This window comes from Pseudovirgaria hyperparasitica, assembly GCF_010093815.1.
Source record: "Pseudovirgaria hyperparasitica strain CBS 121739 unplaced genomic scaffold EJ05scaffold_3, whole genome shotgun sequence".
Lineage (NCBI taxonomy): Eukaryota > Fungi > Ascomycota > Dothideomycetes > Acrospermales > Acrospermaceae > Pseudovirgaria > Pseudovirgaria hyperparasitica.
Genome location: NW_022985551.1, coordinates 2,245,168 through 2,266,116, shown reverse-complemented (window position 1 = coordinate 2,266,116; position 20,949 = coordinate 2,245,168). Strand labels below are relative to the sequence as shown.

The 20,949-nt window shown below is 47.8% G+C and overlaps 9 protein-coding genes and 1 non-coding gene across 10 annotated transcripts; 5 read left to right on the top strand and 5 right to left on the bottom strand.

Moving 5' to 3' along the window:
- Positions 1 to 661: 661 nt before the first annotated feature.
- On the bottom strand, positions 662 to 1,998 carry EJ05DRAFT_536239 (FMN-linked oxidoreductase; the record flags this gene model as incomplete). The annotated part of the gene is made up of 2 exons (XM_033749301.1): positions 662 to 1,322; positions 1,370 to 1,998. The coding sequence occupies 2 exons, from the start codon at positions 1,996 to 1,998 to the stop codon at positions 716 to 718; spliced, it is 1,236 nt and encodes a 411-aa protein (XP_033603920.1). The 3' UTR covers positions 662 to 715.
- Positions 1,999 to 3,060: 1,062 nt separating this feature from the next.
- Positions 3,061 to 4,850, bottom strand: EJ05DRAFT_435776 (NCS1 nucleoside transporter; the record flags this gene model as incomplete). The annotated part of the gene is made up of 3 exons (XM_033741711.1): positions 3,061 to 3,761; positions 3,813 to 4,704; positions 4,752 to 4,850. 3 exons carry the CDS (start codon positions 4,848 to 4,850, stop codon positions 3,061 to 3,063), a joined length of 1,692 nt encoding a protein of 563 aa, XP_033603919.1.
- Positions 4,851 to 6,873: 2,023 nt separating this feature from the next.
- On the top strand, positions 6,874 to 8,442 carry EJ05DRAFT_508627 (polysaccharide deacetylase). Its single transcript, XM_033748021.1, has 4 exons — positions 6,874 to 7,496; positions 7,541 to 8,044; positions 8,107 to 8,168; positions 8,213 to 8,442. Exons 1-4 carry the CDS (start codon positions 7,301 to 7,303, stop codon positions 8,432 to 8,434), a joined length of 984 nt encoding a protein of 327 aa, XP_033603918.1. The 5' UTR covers positions 6,874 to 7,300; the 3' UTR covers positions 8,435 to 8,442.
- A 115-nt stretch (positions 8,443 to 8,557) lies between these two features.
- Positions 8,558 to 10,370, top strand: EJ05DRAFT_449741 (betaine aldehyde dehydrogenase-like protein). The gene is made up of 2 exons (XM_033742345.1): positions 8,558 to 9,207; positions 9,258 to 10,370. Exons 1-2 carry the CDS (start codon positions 8,732 to 8,734, stop codon positions 10,282 to 10,284), a joined length of 1,503 nt encoding a protein of 500 aa, XP_033603917.1. The 5' UTR covers positions 8,558 to 8,731; the 3' UTR covers positions 10,285 to 10,370.
- A 90-nt stretch (positions 10,371 to 10,460) lies between these two features.
- EJ05DRAFT_264933 (ARF/SAR superfamily) lies at positions 10,461 to 11,501 on the top strand. Its single transcript, XM_033740297.1, has 3 exons — positions 10,461 to 10,769; positions 10,876 to 11,322; positions 11,375 to 11,501. The coding sequence occupies exons 1-3, from the start codon at positions 10,695 to 10,697 to the stop codon at positions 11,399 to 11,401; spliced, it is 549 nt and encodes a 182-aa protein (XP_033603916.1). The 5' UTR covers positions 10,461 to 10,694; the 3' UTR covers positions 11,402 to 11,501.
- A 938-nt stretch (positions 11,502 to 12,439) lies between these two features.
- Positions 12,440 to 12,520, bottom strand: EJ05DRAFT_t24. Its single transcript has one exon. It is a non-coding gene; the product is annotated as a tRNA-Trp (tRNA).
- A 525-nt stretch (positions 12,521 to 13,045) lies between these two features.
- Positions 13,046 to 13,796, bottom strand: EJ05DRAFT_524799 (uncharacterized protein; the record flags this gene model as incomplete). The annotated part of the gene is made up of 1 exon (XM_033748827.1): positions 13,046 to 13,796. The coding sequence occupies one exon, from the start codon at positions 13,794 to 13,796 to the stop codon at positions 13,092 to 13,094; it is 705 nt and encodes a 234-aa protein (XP_033603915.1). The 3' UTR covers positions 13,046 to 13,091.
- Positions 13,797 to 16,471: 2,675 nt separating this feature from the next.
- On the top strand, positions 16,472 to 17,826 carry EJ05DRAFT_264925 (uncharacterized protein). Its single transcript, XM_033740296.1, has 2 exons — positions 16,472 to 17,314; positions 17,360 to 17,826. Exons 1-2 carry the CDS (start codon positions 16,617 to 16,619, stop codon positions 17,502 to 17,504), a joined length of 843 nt encoding a protein of 280 aa, XP_033603914.1. The 5' UTR covers positions 16,472 to 16,616; the 3' UTR covers positions 17,505 to 17,826.
- Positions 17,827 to 17,999: 173 nt separating this feature from the next.
- On the top strand, positions 18,000 to 19,260 carry EJ05DRAFT_473961 (uncharacterized protein). The gene is made up of 3 exons (XM_033743504.1): positions 18,000 to 18,351; positions 18,410 to 18,666; positions 18,716 to 19,260. Exons 1-3 carry the CDS (start codon positions 18,029 to 18,031, stop codon positions 19,129 to 19,131), a joined length of 996 nt encoding a protein of 331 aa, XP_033603913.1. The 5' UTR covers positions 18,000 to 18,028; the 3' UTR covers positions 19,132 to 19,260.
- Positions 19,261 to 19,926: 666 nt separating this feature from the next.
- Positions 19,927 to 20,761, bottom strand: EJ05DRAFT_483828 (uncharacterized protein; the record flags this gene model as incomplete). Its single annotated transcript, XM_033745289.1, has 2 exons — positions 19,927 to 19,997; positions 20,047 to 20,761. 2 exons carry the CDS (start codon positions 20,759 to 20,761, stop codon positions 19,927 to 19,929), a joined length of 786 nt encoding a protein of 261 aa, XP_033603912.1.
- Positions 20,762 to 20,949: the final 188 nt, after the last annotated feature.

Sequence of the window (20,949 nt, the reverse complement as noted above, 5' to 3'; positions counted from 1 at the left end):
ACGCCCTTGTATTTTATTGCGATTGGCCTTTGGTCGCTGATCCACTGACTCCGAATGGGCAAACGGATTCTGGAAGCCGTAATGTTGATGTCTGTAAATTAATATATCGTAACAGAAAGACTTTACTCGGAATTTCCGAGATCGTGAGGGATCCACTCTCTTGAAGGCTAATGTTCTCCTCTGTTGATATTGCCTCTCTCCGCATGTCTCTCTCTCCCCACCAATGCGCCGGGCTCTTTGACATATGATCGGTGTCGACTGCCTCCACTCAATGGATTAATGGACCCAAAAGCGCATGGTACGTGTCATGATCTCAAGAGCAGGACAGCACAGCACAGCACGTTCCTGATACGACCGACCGCATCCAAGGCAGCCAAGGCTACGCTTGCTTCTGAGGACTATCCACCCCGTTGCGTTCAGCAGGGAAATTCGAGACCGCGACAGGCCACAACCTGTACACGGTCCAGTCGTGGCGAGTGGCCTGATCGCCTAGCAAATTTCACGCATCAGAAAAAAGAACGCGTACGGTCGAAGACGTTGAAGTTTTGAAGAAGTAGCAAACATTGTAACGAGATGGAAACCGGAATCGGAAAAGAGGAAATATATGTAGATGTTCCACCGTCTGTCGGGCATGTAATTTGTACACGCTAATAGTCTCTGTTACGTTAGATTTGACCCCGATGAACCAATCTTGTTCCGCTTGACTCGTAGTCCCTTATGATTCGTTTTGACACCACGGATCGTAGTCTGTATATCCACGCTCTCGGTCTTGAAAGGGCCCATAGAATCGCTCCCGCTCGTACTGTCGCAGTGGCCTCCCTTCCAACAGCCTCTGTGGAAGGTCTGGATTACTGGTGAACCATCTCCCCATAACGACAGCATCATACTGGCTCGACTCCACAAGACCCCTGACATTGGTGTCATTCCAGCCACCCGCAGTCAGGAACGGCGTGCTACCAAGGATCTTTCGAAATATAGACAAATCTACGCTCGCAAGCCCCCAAGATCTTAGAAATGCGTCTTTTTCGTTGGCGCTGAAGACTTGTTCATACCGTGGTTCGATGAACGATGCGTATGACATGTTTGGAAGACGTGACTTGAGCTGTCTGCAAAGATGCGTGAAAGTTTCCATGCGCTTCGTTCCTCGAATTTGGTTGTACATGCCGAAAGGACTTAGTCTGATGGCTACTTTCTGTTGTCCAACAGTGCCTGCAAGACCTTCCATCAGCTCCAACGAAAAATTGCAAGCCTTTTGTGGGGTTCCTCCGTAATGATCAGTCCGGAGATTGGTATTATCACTCAAAAATTGTTCAGGGAGATATCTGCAGTTCTGTCGGTCAAGGTAAGACCATTAGAATGACATACATACCCGTTCGCCCCATGGACCTCCACACCATCGAAGCCGCACTCCTCCACAGCTCTTCTCGCGGCCTCACAGAAGTCGCTGATAGTATCCTTGATCATATCGACGGTCATCTCGATCGATGTATAGTCCGCCAGCTTCAGACTCTCACCCTCGCCCCTGCAGCCCTTGACTGGATATGGATACAGCTCTTCAGGATCATTCCATGCTACGCCCGATGGGCTTACCGTACACATTCCCGTCATGTGCTCGATTGTAGTCCTTCCCTGATGCCACAATTGACAATAGATATAACCGCCCTTCGCGTGTACCGCATCGACGACTTTCTTCCATCCAGCGATATGTTCAGGCAGCCATAGACCGGGTGTTCCAGGCATACCACCTCCTTGTTGGTTTGGATTGATGCCTTCCGAAACCAGTAGTCCACCTTCTGTAGTGCGTTGTCTGTAATATTCCACCACAACTTCATCAGGACACCAGGTGCGGACTGGCTCCAACGGATCTTTGGGTATGCATGGCACATTTCTGTTCCGTGTCAGAGGTGCAAGAATGATCCTGTGGTTTAGTTTAATATCGCCATTGGCGATGCGCAGCTGCGAGAAAATTTTCGAGTCGGCGTTCTTTGGTTGGACCATGATTATGAACTCAACAGTGCTCAGATAGATGGCTCAGGTAGTACTTCAGAAACAGTATATCAGAGATACATAATGATCTTTGATAACACCAAGACTCATCATATCAGGGTCTACGGTCATACGTTGGGACCCATGGAGCCAAGGGTGCCCGTATCGCCACGTTTTCGTCGGACTGTTGGGAGGCCCATATCGTCCCATAAATTCTGGAGCGGTTTTCGCTGCTATTCAGGACTCGACAGGGTTTCACAGAGCCTATTACGGCTGATATGCCGGTAGCAAGCCGACGGCGATATGACCGAAAGGCGACGGCGACCCGCGGCTATGATGATATCTAAGGTTGCCCATGTGTAAGCTAAGAAATGTGAGTTTTTGCCTCCAACAGCAATAATCGACAATCATATAAAGATGGGTCATCTGGATATTGCACGGAATAGCATCTAGTTCCCATATACTTATCACGTTCGAATCTATCCTGGGACACAATAAGATAGTAGAATGATCTGTACCCCTCGTTTCTCATGAGCAAGGATGATGTGAATTAAAAGAGCTCACTCCGTCCAAAATCATCATGTTCTGGCGTTCGGCCATGCCAATTCTTATCAGCACATCATTAATTGATCATTCTCAAGTCCTTGCAGTTCTACCGTCGGCGCTGACATCGTTTTGTAAAGCTGCGCCCAAGACAGCCATCCCTCCAGATAAGGGATTCCTTGACGACACCCCTAGGCGAGGTTCAGGATCTCGTCTCGAGTCATTTGAAGGGCACAAACATCGTGAGTCAATATTCTACACATTTCGATTAGATCATGCGAATGACGAATTGACAGTCTGGTCTTTTCCTAAAGACTTGTACTTTACCTCAATTGTCATGAAGGCTGTTATAAAAAGAAGGTCTAACATTAAGGGTGTACAACTGTTTCGTAGGATGTGGCGCTTGTGCTGGTCTAGGGGGTTTTTCCCGGCGTTGAGGCAGGTCACATGTCCAGATATAACGCTTCATTCGTTATAGAGTATCCCGTCACCCAAAACCTGGGTTACAGTCACAGTCTCTACCCGGTAATATCAAACAATGAGTTCCTTTGAAGCCACACAAGCCTCCTTCTGTCTCGAATTCTCTGACATCTTCTGCTCGATCACTGGCACCCGGTTGATCTTCGATACACTATGATGTAAATCTTCAATAGATTCGCCTTCGAGATACCCATCTGTAGCAGCCAATGCTTCGTACCTCAATTTTCCCTTGCTATTCCTCATCTCAACAAAAGGACCTGCAGACCTCTCCGGGAGTACTCTAGGTGGAAACACGAATCCAGCCATGACGAAGTAGAATACAAATCCAGCAACGAATGTAATGAGCCAGCCGGTCTGATACATGTGCACAGCAATTTCGGAGACAAGCTGGGGGTCGTACGCACCTATCAGTCCAGGCAGCCCCAAAAGCATAGCAGTGACCCAGCATCCCGTGGCAATGAAGTTCCAGCCTTTGATATTATAGTATAGACTTCCAGGGGTCGGATCATATAGCGATAGAACGTGAATATTCCCACGTTTGATGATGAAGTAGTCGCAGATGATGATTGCGCACAAAGGTGCCATGAATATTGAGTAAGAACCGAGGAACGTTAGAAAACCCTGTGCGCTCCTAAGTAGCTCCCAAGGTACGACAGCAATTCCAAGGATACTGCAGATCACTTGTCCTCGCTTGATGGTAATGTATTCTGGTAGCAGACCTGTGACATCAGATCCGAATGGCATGCTGTTCGCTACACAACTTTGTTAGTACTTAATTGGAACTCTCAGGTCGAGATGCTTACCTGCAAAATTAGTGGTGAGAATACTGAGGCAAAATCCTATTGAGGCAAAGAAGCAGCCCGCCCGCGCCGCTGGACCCCAAAACCTGTCCAGAATAGCCGACAGCAAATCCCATTGATTCCAAAATGCCGTCCCAAACTTTGCCTGCGTCGCAGCCGTTGCTCCGCACCCAAGGAAGAGCATTAAAGTCTTACTAAAGAAGATAGACGCGGCTTGCGGCCAACTGGCGTCCTTGGGCTTCTTGCAGTAACGTGTGAAGTCTGGCTGATTGACCAAAAGTGGTGAGAGAGTGCCCATCACGGAATTGATGCCCGTCATGAATGCCCATCCAAGCGCACCTCCACTCACTTGTGTAGTGACGCCCAGCTCGTTAGCATGGAGTCCACCACCATAATTTACACACCATGCAAATAGGCCGATGCAGGCCACAGGCACTACACAGCTCGAGACAGTGAAAAGATGCCTAATTCTTGTTGGATGTACGAACTGAAAGGGAAACTGGATGAGCCAAAACAGGAAGAAAGCAAGAAGCTCCCTCGAATTTGTCCCAGAACTTTCAGGCAGGGAATTCGGGATATTTTGCCAGTGGCTAGCAAATACGCAGCGTATAGCGACACTGAGCAGCTTGCCACCGTAGAAACTTTGTACGCCGTACCAGACAATGGCAACGCATGCTCTGAGGGCAACGAAGAAGTAGGCTCCATACATGCCGAATACACCGCGAGCGATGACAGGATAACCAATGTGATATGTAGCACCAGGACGTCCCATGGATAGCGCGACTCCTGAAGAGATCAGATGTCCAATGATGGCTGCGCCGACAGCTTGCGACAGAGTAAGACCAACACTTATCAAGGCTGATCCACTGGACCATTGATTCGTATTGAAGGCTCCCTTAAACACGTTAGCTGCAGCTCAACTGAAAATTTTAGGTTTCATACACTCCACCAATATAAACTCATAGATATCCAAGTCCATGTTCGTCGCTCAGGCGGTGAAGGCACAAGATCATGATTGATCCACTTGGACGAGTATGTCATCTCATTGTCTGTTGCCACTGCACGCTTTATGCTGCGCATAGAAAACTTCTTCATGTCAGGTAAGGAAAGAGGTGTCAAGCAAAGGATATGCTTATGGCTTAGTGTTATTCTTGAAGGCGAATATTATGTTGAGCGAGGAATGGCCTGTTCTGCCCGCAAGACATCCAAAGTTGCCAGGAGCCATATGCTAGAAGCTGATAACAAGAAAACAATTTGGGGGTTCCAGTTCCAGTCCGTATCATAGAGCTATCTTGGAAGCCTATCAAGGTGGCGTCGAGTCGTCGAGTCTCGATCGTCACTTGTATCACTGAAGATAGGAAGATTCATGACGACTCAGCAGTCGAGATAGGTATGCATGACCGGAGTATTCCTGACCGAGAACGGTTCAGGCGAGGGTGGCTTATCTTCATCCTTGCTTGATCCACCTAGGTACTCCGCATTGGAATCTCCAGATGTTCGTCACATCCAGACTTTCGTATATGATAATGAACTTGCAGATGATACCGGTCTGGTGAGAAAATACCTCAAGTGTCGTGGTATAACGGATATAGTCAGGGGTCTTTCTGGGCCGTCTGATTTTTCATGGGAGAGACTGATGCCTATCGCATTATTAGCTATGGTTTAGTTTCGTTCCAATCGAATTCCGTCTCCCGCTCGTGAGCTCATAGAGCCTTGCTATCTTTCCATAAGCCACTTATGATCTGCATACCGTCAGGAAGCATGATATCCTCTCTTCTTCGGCGGATAGATATCTCACGGGTATGCTGATAGCTGGCTTGCTGCCTGGTTGTATTCAAATATGGCAGTAGTTGCAATCAAGCCGAACATAGGGGCAATTGTTGCAGTTTGTGTGCAAGGTCTACCATACCTGAGGGCTACGAAGCTGGTAATTGCAGTGATCAGAGCATCATACCCTTTAAAATTATCCTCGTCTGCCACTGGGACTATTCAGTGTTTGGGTTCCCGAAACACGTTATTCGATGGCCTAATTGCACCAAGACTTTGTAACTTCTGTGCGGTTTTTACAACCGTATATCTATAGTCTATGTCCACTGCATCCTTCGATTAGGATGCCGATCTTGAAGACCGTGAGATCGCTTGCATTGGATACGAGAGAGACCTTCGCAAACTCGACCGAGCCGTGCTTGGGCCGCTAGGGTACGGTCATCGATACCATCGTAACTTGAGATAGCATTTAAGCGCCAAGAAATGTCCAGAACGTCCAATACTAAGGGTCCCACATGATTGTTCATTTGATGCAGATCCCGTGTAAGGCACTAGTCCATAAGTGGGCTTTAAGCCAACACCTACAATTTTAATCAGTATACTACTAGGATCTCGTGCTGGGAGTGACTTACATCCACGAAGCGAAGCTGGAATGCAGATAGTGCTCCCCTGATCTGCACCAATGGCTATGTCCACCAGGCCCGCTGTAACGAGAGCAGCAGCGCCAAATGTGCTTCCTCCTGCGAAATGACCGGACGCGTGCGGGATCTCGACAATACCGTGGGCACTACTGAGCGAAGAGGTGAATTAATGCCAGTTCTCGCAATTCGTTGTTCCTACTATTTCGGCACCTGCTTCCAGGGCGCTTGTCTCCACAGTAGCGTCGCTGTCTGGGGTCCATCCGGATGGCTCGATGATCGTAGTCCCTAGTGACTAAGGGACACTTGCTACAGCAATACAGTCCTTGAGACAAATTGTCCTGACCTGTTTTGATAGTAAGACGCGATGAATACCCCTGCGTGATAATCTTTTGAGATCTACTGGCGGCTCGTAGTCAGAAGCCCTTCGAGCTCGATAGCAATATCAGAACACTCCAATCCACAATACGATCAGTATCCAGTAATGTCTCTGATAATGATCAGTATGCCAAGAGCTTAGATTGTCTCTGTACAAGACTTACGTTGAGATGGAGGTGAAAAACGCGGGCATTGCTAACACATGGATCCACGTGGCGTTCTTAGCTTCCTTTGGTCTTAGTTAGAAATCCTGTCCTGTCTCTTATTCTTCCGTTATCCCATTAACATCATCTTGTCGCTGTGTCTCACCCTATGTCTTCAATAGATAATGAGACTCATGGCTCTGTCAAATTTGATTACGGGTAATGCTCTACGAGTCGCGCTTCCAATGTTGTCGGACTGTCCGAAGGCAACAAAGCCCCGGCATTATGGACCCACGCCCTTATCAACACTCCCCAGCCCCGCCAGACCTTCATACCGGCCTGGTGATAGTGTCTCATTGACGCATTATCGGAATATGATGCCAATCCCGATCATACTTGGTAAAGACGTATCACAATTGTGACAAGGCAAGGTGCGGAAGTTGTTGTCAGGTAGCTCAAGTGAATTGAGAGCAGTATAAGTAGGCTCAGGAAGTTCTTGTCAGCCCATCTCTCAGATGAGGTTCGCATTTCAATACCATACAAACTTGGTGCTACTGCCGCCAACATGAAGCCTTTCGAATGGGACGAGCATTACGACTTCCCACGTGATCTTGTTGGCTATGGAGAGAAATCGCATAATCCTAGGTGGCCAAACAATGCAAAGATCGCAGTGTCTTTCGTGATCAATTATGAAGAAGGTGCAGAGCATACTGTGCTAAATGGTGATGTTCATTCGGAGACACATTTGTGGGAAGCTTCAGGTAAGGAGTGCATGATTCTACCTGTGAATGACTGACAGCCGTAGGTGGCCAGCCTCATATGCAAGAGCGCGCTGTGAATATTGAATCCGAGTACAACTATGGCTCTCGCAGTGGTGTCTGGAGGCTGTTCCGCCTGTTCAACAAATATAAAATGAAATACACTCTGTACGCTGTTGGACAGGCTATTGAAAAGAACCCAGCTGTGGCTAAATCATCAGTTGAGAACGGTCATGATATCGCTTCGCACGCCTACCGTTGGATTGACTATCACAAAATGCCCGCAGAGCAAGAAAAAGATTACATTCGTAAAGGAATCGAAGTCATTAAGGATGTTTCTGGTGTGTATCCGAAGGGATGGTACTATGGACGACTCTCGCCCAGATCACATGCTCTTGTTTGGGATGTATACAAGGAGATGGGGCTGCCTCTACTGTGGGAATCCGACTCCTATGCTGACGACATACCCTACTGGGTCGACGTTCCGGCAGAAAAAGATGAAGCGAAGCCTGAAGGAATGTTGATGGTTCCTTACAGCTATGATTGCAACGGTATGTGTTACGGTCGCCCTTATTTGACAGATAATCATGATACTGAAAGCAATGCGTGTAAGACTATAAGTTCAACGTGCCGACGGGTTTCGGTGCTCCGAACGATTTCTATGATCATGTCAAGGTTAGTTCTGCACCCTAGACTATACCCTACCTCTAACAGCTAAGGGTGCATTCGATATCTTGTATGAAGAGGGACAAGAGGGTATGCCTAAAATGATGACAATTGGACTCCACTGTAGATGTATTGGCAAGCCGTCACGCTTCTCCGCATTGAAGAAGTTCGTTGAGTACATTGCTGCCAAGGAGGGTGTCTGGGTGGCGACACGGACGCAGATTGCGGAACATTTCAGAGCGCAATTTCCATACAAGAAGGGCGAGCTCGCATGAGTTGGACGATCACTGCGTTGAAGAATGAACAGTCCGAAAAGTTGCACTTGATATTACATAAGAACGTCGTGATCTCATCTGTGGGCCCGGGGCGGCCACCTGAACACTGTAAATGCTTGGCGTAACGCGGAAATCCCCGCCCGAACAGGCAATCCTTGATCCATCCATAATTAGATGAGCTTGCAATCAAGCACTTCCATCATCAACTGGTCCCGGGGCCAAAATACTGAAGTACTCACCTAGGTCGGATCTGGTGCTCACTTCATTGAACATTTCTGGCTTTGGACCTTCATCAAGATGACGTACGCTACTCAATCGCTGTATTATGATGGCAAGCGACAATGGGCCACCTCAAAGCAGACATTCCAGTCAATCAACCCTGCAACAGCGCAGCCCAATGGTGCGATCGAGACTTCCTCTACGGGTGACATAGACGCTGCCATTGCTTCTGCCCAGAAAGCTTTCGCGTCATGGTCAAGCACAACATACGTTCAGCGCGCGCGCATACTGCAGAAAGCTGCATTAATCCTTAGAGAGCGGAATGATCAGATCGCAAAGGTCGAAACAGACGACACTGGGAAGCCTTTCAGTGAAACCAGTACCGTCGATGTCGTGACTGGTGCCGATGTTTTAGAGTACTTTGCAAATATGATTGGTGGTGGCGGGCTTAATGGCGAAACTACTCAGCTACGAGAAGATGCTTGGGTATATACAAAGAAAGAACCATTGGGTGTATGTGCAGGTATTGGAGCTTGGAACTACCCGATTCAAATGTAAGAACAGCTGAATTCAGGCACGGCTTTCGAGATCTAATGGGTACTAGAGCGCTATGGAAATCAGCACCTTGTCTGGCAGCAGGGAATACGATGGTTTACAAGCCTTCTGAATTCACTCCGCTGCATGCGAACACTCTCGCTGAGATATACACTGAGGCTGGTGTCCCACCTGGTGTCTTCAATATCGTCCAAGGATCCGGAGAAGTCGGAGCTTATCTTATCCAGCATCCGAGCATCGCCAAAGTCTCATTTACAGGTCAAGTCAGCACTGGACAAAAGGTCGCAGGATCCGCTGCTGGTAACATGAAGTATGTGACGATGGAGCTTGGAGGTAAATCGCCCATTGTCATTCTCCCGGACGCCGATCTCGAGAAAGCTGTGGATGGGGCTATGATGGCAAACTTCTTCAGCACCGGCCAGGTTTGCACGAATGGTACTCGGGTATTTGTACAAGAGCAAAAGAAGGCTGATTTCGAGAAAATCCTTCTGGGGAAGATGAAGTACATTCGTGCCGGCGACCTTAGTGATATGACCACAAACTTCGGACCACTCGTCAGCAGAGTGCACTGGGAGAAGGTCAAGGGCTATATCAAGCATGGTATTCAGACTGACAAGGCGACGCTGATCTATGGTGGCTCGGAACCACTTACTTTACCTCAAGCAGTTAGCCAGAACTACCAAAAGGGCTATTGGGTCCAGCCCACGGTGTTTACAGATTGTACAGATGATATGAAGATCGTTCAAGAGGAGATATTTGGACCCGTTATGAGCATCCTGACGTACAAGAGTGTTGACGAAGTGATTAAAAGGGCAAACTCAACAGAGATGGGTCTTGCTGCCGGTGTATTCTCGAACGATCTGAACGCAGCGCACAAGGTTATTTCGAAGTTACAGGCTGGCATAACCTGGATAAATACCTGGGGAGAATCACCAGCAGAAATGAGCGTAGGCGGTTGGAAAATGAGCGGTGTTGGTGTTGAAAATGGTAGGAAAGGAATTGAAGCCTGGTTGCGGAACAAGAGCACGTTGGTGGACATGAGTGGTGAAGTCACGACTGTCTTTGCGAAGCTATGAGTTACTTTACATACTTGTCATGGTTTTTGTACATGTAGCACATATACATAGGAAGGGAATATAATCTCAATGAATTACTATTGGTGTACTGAATTGAAGGTCTTTGTGCCTGAGGCAGAAGGGTTGTCGCACGTGGACGTTCCAGGTCCGCCTCGAACTCCACGCGACCACTGCTACGTCCCGTACTTAGTACCTGTCTTTACTTTTGTCAGCGACCTAGTGTTTACATAGGCTAGCTGTCTTTTCGTTCTTTGCTTTCCCTACTCAGCGCCTCATCTAAAGAGTCTATCAGCGACCTCTGCCGTAACTGTTCCTCTTACTATTGACATTAACGTCAACAGCCACATCTACGCCCCTGAGCATCATTCGCAAGCAAAACTTTCGAGCAAGTGGTCGAACGAACATACAAGATGGGTGGCATGATATCAAAGTTCACAGCGCTGTTATGGTCGAAAAAGGAGATTCGCATATTGATTTTAGGACTGGTTAGTACCCTCTCAGTGGCATTCTGAACACAGTAAAGCCACGAATGCCGGTTCCCTCTTGCAAGGCTCCAAGGCTATTAGACTGGGTGCTAACTCCACCTTCCAGGATAACGCTGGTAAAACGACTCTTCTCTACCGTCTTAAAATTGGCGAAGTCGTAACCACAATTCCCACAATCGGCTTCAATGTCGAATCCGTCACATACAAGAACCTAAATTTTAACGTGTGGGATCTTGGAGGGCAAACTTCAATCAGGCCATACTGGCGGTGCTACTACGCAAACACCGCAGCCGTAATATTCGTCATCGATTCCACAGACATAGAGCGATTGAACACAGCGAGTGAGGAGTTAGCGGCCATGCTGAATGAAGAAGAGCTGAGAGATGCGGCGTTACTGGTATTTGCGAATAAACAAGACCAACCCGGCGCAAAAGGAGCGGGTGAGATAAGCGAAGCGTTGAAGCTGGGAGAATTAAAAGATCGGAACTGGAGTATCGTTGCTTGTAGTGCAATCGATGGAAGAGGTGTGGACGAAGGTATGGATTGGTTGGTGGTACGTGCATATGGCAGTCCTGGTTATGCGACCTTACTAACGATGGAATCAGCAAACTGTACAGCAAGAGCAGTCATGAAAGATCGAGAAGATGAGAAGACACCATGCGATACGTCTCATATAATACATAATTCCAGCATTTACGGCGTCAAAACGACATGGCGATACGTCGCTACATTCATGCAAGGGAGGTCATTGTGCGGAAATAATACGAGTCATGATATGCGTTATATTTCTTATGGACGATATCATTGAATGCAGACCTAATGCTTCTCTAGATGAGCAACAAGTATGTCTTACTATCAGAGGAAGCAATTTCGGAAATCGATGCACAACCTTCTTCACGTGCCGCTAGGCAGCTTCACGGTAGTCGCCGTATGCATCACGGTCATGGTAGATTTCTCCCGTGGCGAGGTTCGAGATGTATAACTACTTCACTCCACCTCCAAAGCTAGTTGTGTCTGGACAGAGCTCATATCGCGCTGGGCTTGGACTGTGGTAGTATCATAGCGCAGACCGAGATCAACGAACGTGATATTTACCGTCCAGATGCAAGAATCCAACTTCTGAACAAACTGACCCAAAAGTTCTTCGTGGATATAGTAGCAGACACACACTCTGGACGCTGGTGCTCCAGTACTTCCAAAAGCTTTCAACTCTTCATCGAATTTCCTTATAGGAGAGTAGGAGAATAGAAATGATCTTAGATAATAAGGAACGTTTGATTCTTTGCAACGTTGAGTATGCCATACTCCAGGCGGTCGCTAGACTTATAAAGTTTTAATCGGTAGTAAGGACTTATAACTCCACTACGATAAAGCTTCGACTTTACAAGTCGCGTAGATCTAGATTCAATTTAATATCTTAGGGTGCTAAGACCACCTAATCATATCATTATACTCGGCATAGCTAAACTAAATGCAACGGTACGCGTCACGTAGCTATAACGGGCGGACGACTACTGGTCATATGTACTGAAGGACTGGAGAGGATTATACTAATTCAAACCGTATAAAGAAATTGTAGTGTTCTGAGGCTTTACTTATTCTAAATGTACTGTGGTTATCGTTTACGTAATGAGCGCACTCAAAGATACCTTGAAAAGGAAAAACAAAAATGAACCCAAAGCGAGTCGAACGCTTGACCTTCTGGAAACCCGCAACTGGAATCAGATATTCTACCACTGAACTATGGGTCCAGCTATGAGTTGCAAAAATCAACTTCTATACATATTTGATCAGCGAGCGCATATATACCGACTACACTTGCTAAGAACCCAAGTCAACTAGTTAGTAATTAAGCGTCGATAGAGAAGCAAACCCTATAACCGTCATCACTCGGAACCTAAGCCGTTCTGCTACTGCATCATCTCAACTTTATAAAATCCACTCCAGGAAGTGTCTCCCCTCATCAGCTCAAGCAGGCGATGTTCTATGTTGCTCACCCACCACTGTAGACGATGACCACTTCAAAAAACCAAAACAAGCACAGGACATATGTCGCATGCTGCCTAACGGCGCTCCCAGGCACGTCGATGACAAACTTCATACTGCATGTATTGTGTGAGTCTCTCGTTGCAGAGTGACGTGTACACTACCCATGAGAAATAAGACTCTTCTATTAAGCGGAAGCCATGCGATCCAGAACCACCCTTTTATTTCTTGGCTACGACAGAGCAGCTCGCTATCTGCTATCTTGTTCATCATCAGCAACACTTCCACGAACATCTCGTAAGTGGAAATACTTAAGATCTGGTCTGAATTACAATCTCAAAACATAGCATTTTGCCCAAACTGCCTCCAGTACTCCTGATCCACAACATCGATCAGATATTCGCGGCACGTACGTAGACCAAACTTGCTAGACCACGACATAACAACCGCCAACGAGATGCGCGCATGGCCTTTCTTTTTCAGGATCTCTTTCAAATACTGCACAGAGTCATGCAGCTCATAGTAAGCGCGCTGGTTCGCCCCTTCTTGGTTCCCCAGCAGTCGAGACACCTTCACAGCGAATGCATGCTCCCACGGCGCAGCCAGTATCTTAAGACCTGGGTTATCGTATACTACAATATCCTGCGCTACAGCTTCTGCCGTGAGCTCGTGGCATAGCTTTGGTGCCAGCCAGAAGTAGTTCTCCACGTTGAACCATTCAGTGCCCAGCATGACGGGGCTTTTTGCGACTACAATGTCTCGTGCCTCTTTGACTAGTGTCCGGGTGTGCTTGACGCTGATATCATTTCCAAAGAGAATGCCTTCGTTCATTGTTTGCCAACTCTTGAGATGTTTCATGTCCACGATGCCGCCCACCGTAATGAGTGTAACGGACACTCCATTGTTATAGAGATATAGAGCTATCTCGCCGAGGGCTGACTCGATGATCTTTTCGCTGAAAGTTTGGGTTAGGCGTTGGCGGAGAGATTCGGCCGTGTCTTGCTGTGGGTTATCTGATACCATGCCACTTGACAGGCCCATGATTTATCTGAGAGCAAGGGTCAGTATGTCATTTGGCTTACGGATGCTCTCTTTTCTCCTAATTTGTGGTGAATTATACTAGTTAGGGGAGCCTCTTGCTCTAGTCCATAAAACTCTGAAGTTGAGTCTTATCAACGCGACAAATAGCTAGACCTTCCTGTCGACAGCGATCTTCTCTGGTGATCTATGAGTCGTTGGCGCTATACATGTGACGAAGTCCCACTAATGACCCGGATAGTGTAGATATGAGCTTTATGTTGAACAATATCTTTCGACCTTGTTAACAGTCCCTACTTGCGCGCGTTGAACATGGTTCATTGAAATTATTTCCCCTTCACCGATGCTGTCTGCCAGTATTGATACGCATTTGGGCGAGTATAGACTGGGGTGTCAGCTTGCGTGCGGTGAAACGAGGGTGATGTGAAATATAATGTTTCGACCACAATGGTTTGTAAACTGCTTGATGTTTCACTCTAGTATGTTTTGAATACGCCTTGTACACTATACCTTCCGTAACGCTTATTGTGATCACTGCACTCACCAGTGAGTATGCAGATAATCGCGGTATGTTTATTTCGTGAAAATTTGACTTCCTAGACCATGAAACACTTATGCTATTGGCACTCATTCACCTTCACACAGGTCTCATGCATCGATTAGTATAACACACTAATTTGAATAATCAGCTCTAACCAAGTCATCCCTATAGTCTCCTCAGCGATCACTCTTTGCACACTAAGTCATACCACCGTGCTTAAACTTGTTCGGGCTTCGTGCTTTGAATATTTGGCATGATTTGCTACAAGCTCTACAGACTTCCGCCTTTCTTCTCCCTTATCATCTTCTGCTTCAAGTTCTGTTCGGTCATCAGTCAGACCAAGAGAGGCCAACAAGAAACTCCCACATGCACAAGTCATAAAGAATCTGGCTTCCAACTGGGTACCTGATTCCTGAAATGGACTGTAAGCTTCTTAATATATCCATATCTTTACATAATATGGAACAAGCTTGAAAAATCTATGGGAAGCAGAGAAACAGGGTTGAGGCGCAGGTTCGCAAGTTGGAGGTAGAGAGGGAGTTATAGATGCTAGAGAAGAGAATTAGAGAGTACATAGCCTCTTCTTGTATCAAGCAGTGCATGTGAATGGAAAAGGATAATAACAAGTTTGACGGCAAGAAAATCGAGGTAGAATATATTAGCATGAGACTTCACATGTAACTCGCTCCTGGGAACTACCGCCTTCACACTCCGAACAGAGAAAGAGACCTCTGGTGCTGTCTAAACAGCTTCTTCGCGTAAGTAACAAATATTAATCTTAGGAGAACAAACCCTTGATGAACTCAATCGCATTCTTCAAGTTCAAACAAACTCATTTACAGTACAACGGAATTCAAGAGCATGTCACTGTCACTTCTAAGGCATCATCCTGGTATTACGAGACATACTATAAGCGTATTTGGAGTCTTGAAAAGAGATATGTGTTCATGAGCAAAAGGAACAAAATATACACGTACCTTGCCGTTCGGGAGTCTTCAAGGAGGCGCCGAACAAGCTGATGTTGGAAATCAGACATATCACGCTAAATCGAAGAAAACCATTAACAGAAATCGAACACTCAAACTAAGTAAGCAACGGCGAAAGACGCCTAAGAGAAACAAATCGTGACCACTGATTTAATGTCCTTAGTAGTCATCTGTGTATTCGACTCGACCTATTTGAGTGAAGTAAAGGGGTTCAGGGCATTTCGCAGGCTCCTGTGACGTCTTTTGTCTGATGCGACAGTGTGACTGAGCGGATTGTTTTTTTCGAAGTACTTCAACAGCTTCCCGTATTGTGTTTGAAACTCCCATACCAGATAGGGCTACCATCGAGACTTTCGTTCCAAATCATGGAGCATCCTTCTTGCTTCTTGGCATGCTCAATGAGTCCGTCACCTACTTGATGTGGGAGGGAGGATAAACCTACCTCTGCGCCCCGTCTTTTGCGACTCGTCAGGCGCTGGAAGTGACTTCGATTTTGTGGTGTTCTTGGAAAACTTCCTGGAACATCTTACTTTTACTAAACGTAGGAGACCCGTGCTTCAGAGACATCTTAGTGGAACCGTGCGAAGTATCCAACTTCGTATGAGGGTGTGTGGTGTCCTGATGGGTTACTGCAGCCTTGACTTTGGTCTATGCGTATTGTTGTGCGTATGGCCGTATGTACACAGGATACTTCCGAACTCGGAAGTGTTATACTGGAAGACAGGTTTATCTTCAGTAGTGGCAATATCTCTAACGTTCCTGCTCTGCGAGTGAGTGGTCGTAGATTGACGACCGATGTTGCATGTGATCATCATGATATCAGGTCTCGCTAATTGAGATGTAGGGGAGGATCTGACGGAGGTCCAAAAACTCTCCATGCCATGGTCGACCTGTCAGGTGTTACAGGGAGGTAAGATTTGAGACATGCGTCTAGATCAATTCTAGCAGAGTACATCTCCCTATCCGACGGACAGGCTTACGCAGTGTACAGATCATGAAGTTGGTGAAAGAAGAGCATGACGTTTGCGACTAGATCATTTCCTCTCAGCCAATCAGATCGCCATACGAACAAGTGGTCGACGGTCTCAGCAACGCCAATGGACTACCTTCCCAATACAGTGGTAGGTATCACATTCTTTATATTCCAATATGTCCTGTCGCTTTCGTGACCTTCGCAGCCTTGACCTCTTGCTGTTCTTCTTCGTCAAGCATCCGAGACTTCCTACATTCAGTGCTTAGGCTTGATTCTACCTACTTCCATAAGACATTAGTTCGAGGGTCAACGAGAGAGACAATATGAAGTGGCAAGGCTGGATTACTAGCTGTCTGCTGTATAGTGCAACAAACGCTTTTCCTCAGCAAGAGGCTCTGATCCGTAGCGCCAGCAAGGGATGCGGCCAGTCACATTTCTACCTCGGTGTCACTCAGTACAGAGGCCTCCAGTCCGGCAGTCGCGACCGTAAATACTCAATTCATCTTCCGATCGACTATGACGCAAATAGAGCTTATCCTGTAGTGATGGGCTTCCATGGATCGTCCAGCATAGGGTTCTTCTTCGAGGCCGACAGTAAGATGTCGGAAGCACGCTTCTCGGGATCCAAGATCATGGTATACCCTACTGGCGCTGATGGGAATTGGGCAGGTCCAAGCTATGCAAATGCTACAGTTGGAGAGGACTTGCAATTTATCGAAGACGTATTGGCAGATGTCATGGGCAACTTCTGCGTCGACGAGAGGCGGGTTTATGCAACTGGCATCTCTAACGGAGGCGGATTTGTGAACACGATTGCTTGCAGCAGTACGGGCTCAAAGTTTGCTGCATTTGCCCCTGGAAGCGGGAGCTACTACACGGATCTGAACGGTCCTGATAATGGGTGTACTCCAGCAAGAAGCCCAATACCTATCCTTGAGATCCACGGCGGGAACGACAAGTCTGTGCCATACGCTGGTACACAACAGGGAGAAGGAGGGGCCGAACCATCTATCCCAGATTGGTATACTATTGACTCGTGTTTGTAGATCGCGCTGACAGTTACCAGGCTCAGTTCATGGGCAATCCGCAATGCCTGTACAGGACAAAAGCAGGAGGACAGTTTTGATGGCGACGTGCACCATCTAATGTGGACATGCGATGGGCTTCAAGGAGTTCTGCAGCACTGGAAGATAGATTCAATGGGTAGGTGAGATTGACATTACGCTGTACATATCTGACCTTGATACAGGACACTGTTGGGCTGATACTGAGCCAAACTTCTCTCAGCTGTCTATTCCGGAGTTGCCAACTCATATACAAGCTAGCGACATTGTAATGAAGTTCTTCGATCAGTTCGCCCTTCCTTGAAACGTCGAAGGTAGTGCTTGGCGCAACTTGATAGCAATATGGGAGTTTGGCCTGTAAATACAATGAATTACTATGTTGAAATGCAATACTTGTAGCTTGTCCTTGGAGCATTTTGCGGGTCATTCTATCGACGTGGCGCAACGCGTAGCAAACCTGACTTTAAACGTATCTAGAAGATCACCTAGGTGTAGTAAAAGTACGTTGGGACAGCACTATTAAGTTCTCATGATGTTTTTGATTCGGACTAAAATCTCTAGTTGGTAGGTGCGCACAATCTAGAGCCAATCAGAGCTCGTGCAGCATATGTCAAGTAGAAGGGAGATCTTTATGGCAACAATGCGCCAGATTCCAATAGCCTGCACATACGATGCCTTCACGATCCAGATCACGCTCTCGGTCGCCTCATCGAAGTTCCCACCGCCACCGAAGCCATAGAGACCGATCAACGTCGCCGCGCCGGCATTCCTCAAAGCATCACAGCCACCACAGCCGCCATGACCGCAAACGAAAGCGCTCTTCTCCCGTAATCGCAGTACAGCTCCCTCTTAGAGCCAGTCCAATTTCAAAGGATGACTTCATAAAGTACAGGAATGTGTTTGCACTCTACCTGGACGTACAGAAGCAGCTCCTGATAGAGGATCTACCAGAACAGGAGGTGAGGGGCCGATGGAAGAGCTTCGTAAAGAAATGGTGAGCAGCACAGCAGTGTATAGTACAACAGGAGAAATTGTTAGGCTGACGTGGGGAGGAATTCGAATGTATTAGCAGAAGGATGGTATGATCCAGAGACCCATGCGAAAGCGAATGCATCTGCAGGAGCGGAAGCAGAAGCAGCATCACGAAACTCCCGAGAATCTCCTCCCATTAGCCTCAAGAACGCTCACGCGGCTCCCGAGGAAAGCGATGATAGCGATATCGGACCTGCGCTGCCAGACGAGGACTACAACAACAATCGCACTTACGGCCCTGCACTCCCCTCAAGACAAGATCTTAGGCTCCGTGATGGTACATCGACTTAGACAAGTGCTGGGATTTAAGCTAACACCCACGACAGAAATGAGTGCAGAGGAAGCCCAAGGTCGAATGGCCGACCTCCGCTACGCTCGCAAACAAGACCGCGCAGCACAAAAGGAGCGGTTGGAAGAACTCGTCCCACGAGCAGACCCGGGCAGTCGCGAGCGACAACTTGAAAAGAAGAGAGAGACCACAGCAGCCAATCGGTCGTTCCGGGAAGCAAAATCGCCTGGAGCTGAGGAAGTAGGTGACGGAGATCTCTTAGGTGACGACGCGGATGCATTCAAGGCGCGCAAGAAAGCAGACGAGCGCAAGAAGACGGAGCGCGAGATCAGGAGAGAAGAACTGAACCGCGCGCGAGCAGCGGAATGGGAGGAGAAGATGGCAGAGCACAGAGCAAAGGAGGACAAGACAATGGCGATGTTGAAAGCAATTGCAAAGGAAAGGTTTGGCTAGAGAGATGGCTATATCGATATACACCAATCGTAGGCTCACTCAAAATTCTCAAACGCGATCACGACCATAACCGCCGCAAAGTCCCACCCAGCATAACCTCTTGTACACGTAAGAATGATTACTTGCAACAACCTTTCACATCTTTTCTTCACCTTGTAAGCCCCTTGAGTCAAATCTGAATGTCGAAAACTGGGGAAGTCGAAACATAGCGGCACTTGTCACGAGAAAACAGAGAGACCAGTGTAAGTCCTGACCTCGTGCACGCGACCGTGCGGATAACACTATCTTTATCAATACCACTTACGGCATTCATTACGACGACTGTAGTTTATGTGTCCGCAACTTAATGGGAGAAGAACTCGGAATTCTGGATTGAATACGAGCTAGACTAAACTTTAGTAGTTCCCATTTTGCTAGGCAGTGCCATTTGGGAAGTATTCCCCATCATCAATCAGCATGTCACTTTATACAATCATGATCGTGAGGTTCTCACGACTTCGCCTGCCTGACTGACTCCAGGCGGAGAAATGATATTGACGCTAAGGAAAACCAATATGCCGAGAATTACTCTCCTACCAGCATTGTTTATACATTACTCTCGGACAGATAGATCTGCTGTATTAGCTAGAACGAAAGAGAATACTGTCAAGCTGCATGCGCCCAAGAGATGAACGAACAGATACGCTCCTGCCGCTGTCCACCATGAATTGCTCTACAACTATCCCCAACACCAAGAATGCAAACGCCTGGAAATGCTTATTATGTTCACCCACGTGTATAATTTGGCGGTCTGATTCATTCGTCGTCGAGGATCGAGCTCGCTAGCGGCCCAAAGAAAGGGACTTCGAAGCGGTCGAGCAATTCCGCTGTAGAACAGAGTCAGTATCGAATCGGCATGATCGGACCTGCACACACCATCCAGATACGCCCGGTAGGTCATATACCCAATAAGTCCCAGATCTCCCACAAGCATGATATACGATATGAACGCACTCCACGAGAATATAACGTGCACGATGAACACGACCGAGAACATCAGCGCCGACTGCCACGCATGAAATCTGTCAGACTCCCCACACATTAGCACTTTATTCCTCTTCATGTAGAGACATTTCTCGACCAGCCCAGCCCAGCCCGCAACATACCGCACGTAATCACTCTTGTGCTCCAGCACCAACAGCAACACCGCCCCCGCCGGCGGCAACAGCAGATACGCAAGACACGCCTCATAATCCATCCTCAGGCCCAGCCTCGTCTCAAACATATCCACCTCTTCCCTCCTCGACCACCCTCTGCTCTCGGTCACCGCCGCATCATCTCCCCAGCCAGTGCCAGGCCCGACGTCCGGACTCCTCGCACCACTCGCGCCAGCACCGCCCCATCCTGCCGGCTCATCGAAATAACTTCTCCCAGCACCAGCACCAGCGCCACTGCCGCCGATGCGCGGGCTCGTAACGGCCTTTGTGCCGATATTCCTGATGTTGTTGGGACCGCGGGCCTGGTCGAGGCTTGCGCGCGGGGAGCGGATGCCTATCCGCTGCGGCGGAGGAGATCTTGGAGGAGGAGAGAGCGCGCGGACTCGTTCGGGGGAGGCATCCTGGTAAGGTGCAAAGTCGTGTTGGGCGGACATGACGTGGTGAAGTTGTGAGAGCGCCGTGCGCTTGAGGTCGAAGTTTTGTGAGAAGTCGTCCGTATAGACTTGCGTTTCGATGTATGGAACATTGATTCTCGCGTGCTCATAAGTTAATTAGCCACGGTCGCGATTGCGGCGGCCCGGTCCAGCTTCGGGAAATTGATCTGTTCACTCACAAGGAAAGT

Coding starts and splice junctions, on each gene's coding strand:
- EJ05DRAFT_449741 (XM_033742345.1), top strand. CDS start 8,732: ATGACGTACGCTACTCAATCGCTGTATTATGATGGCAAGCGACAATGG. Junction 9,208..9,257: donor TGGAACTACCCGATTCAAAT/GTAAGAACAGCT, acceptor AATGGGTACTAG/AGCGCTATGGAAATCAGCAC.
- EJ05DRAFT_264925 (XM_033740296.1), top strand. CDS start 16,617: ATGAAGTGGCAAGGCTGGATTACTAGCTGTCTGCTGTATAGTGCAACA. Junction 17,315..17,359: donor GAACCATCTATCCCAGATTG/GTATACTATTGA, acceptor GACAGTTACCAG/GCTCAGTTCATGGGCAATCC.
- EJ05DRAFT_473961 (XM_033743504.1), top strand. CDS start 18,029: ATGCCTTCACGATCCAGATCACGCTCTCGGTCGCCTCATCGAAGTTCC. Junction 18,352..18,409: donor AAGAGCTTCGTAAAGAAATG/GTGAGCAGCACA, acceptor TGACGTGGGGAG/GAATTCGAATGTATTAGCAG. Junction 18,667..18,715: donor AGATCTTAGGCTCCGTGATG/GTACATCGACTT, acceptor CACCCACGACAG/AAATGAGTGCAGAGGAAGCC.
- EJ05DRAFT_264933 (XM_033740297.1), top strand. CDS start 10,695: ATGGGTGGCATGATATCAAAGTTCACAGCGCTGTTATGGTCGAAAAAG. Junction 10,770..10,875: donor GCATATTGATTTTAGGACTG/GTTAGTACCCTC, acceptor TCCACCTTCCAG/GATAACGCTGGTAAAACGAC. Junction 11,323..11,374: donor AAGGTATGGATTGGTTGGTG/GTACGTGCATAT, acceptor CGATGGAATCAG/CAAACTGTACAGCAAGAGCA.
- EJ05DRAFT_508627 (XM_033748021.1), top strand. CDS start 7,301: ATGAAGCCTTTCGAATGGGACGAGCATTACGACTTCCCACGTGATCTT. Junction 7,497..7,540: donor ACATTTGTGGGAAGCTTCAG/GTAAGGAGTGCA, acceptor TGACAGCCGTAG/GTGGCCAGCCTCATATGCAA. Junction 8,045..8,106: donor TTACAGCTATGATTGCAACG/GTATGTGTTACG, acceptor AATGCGTGTAAG/ACTATAAGTTCAACGTGCCG.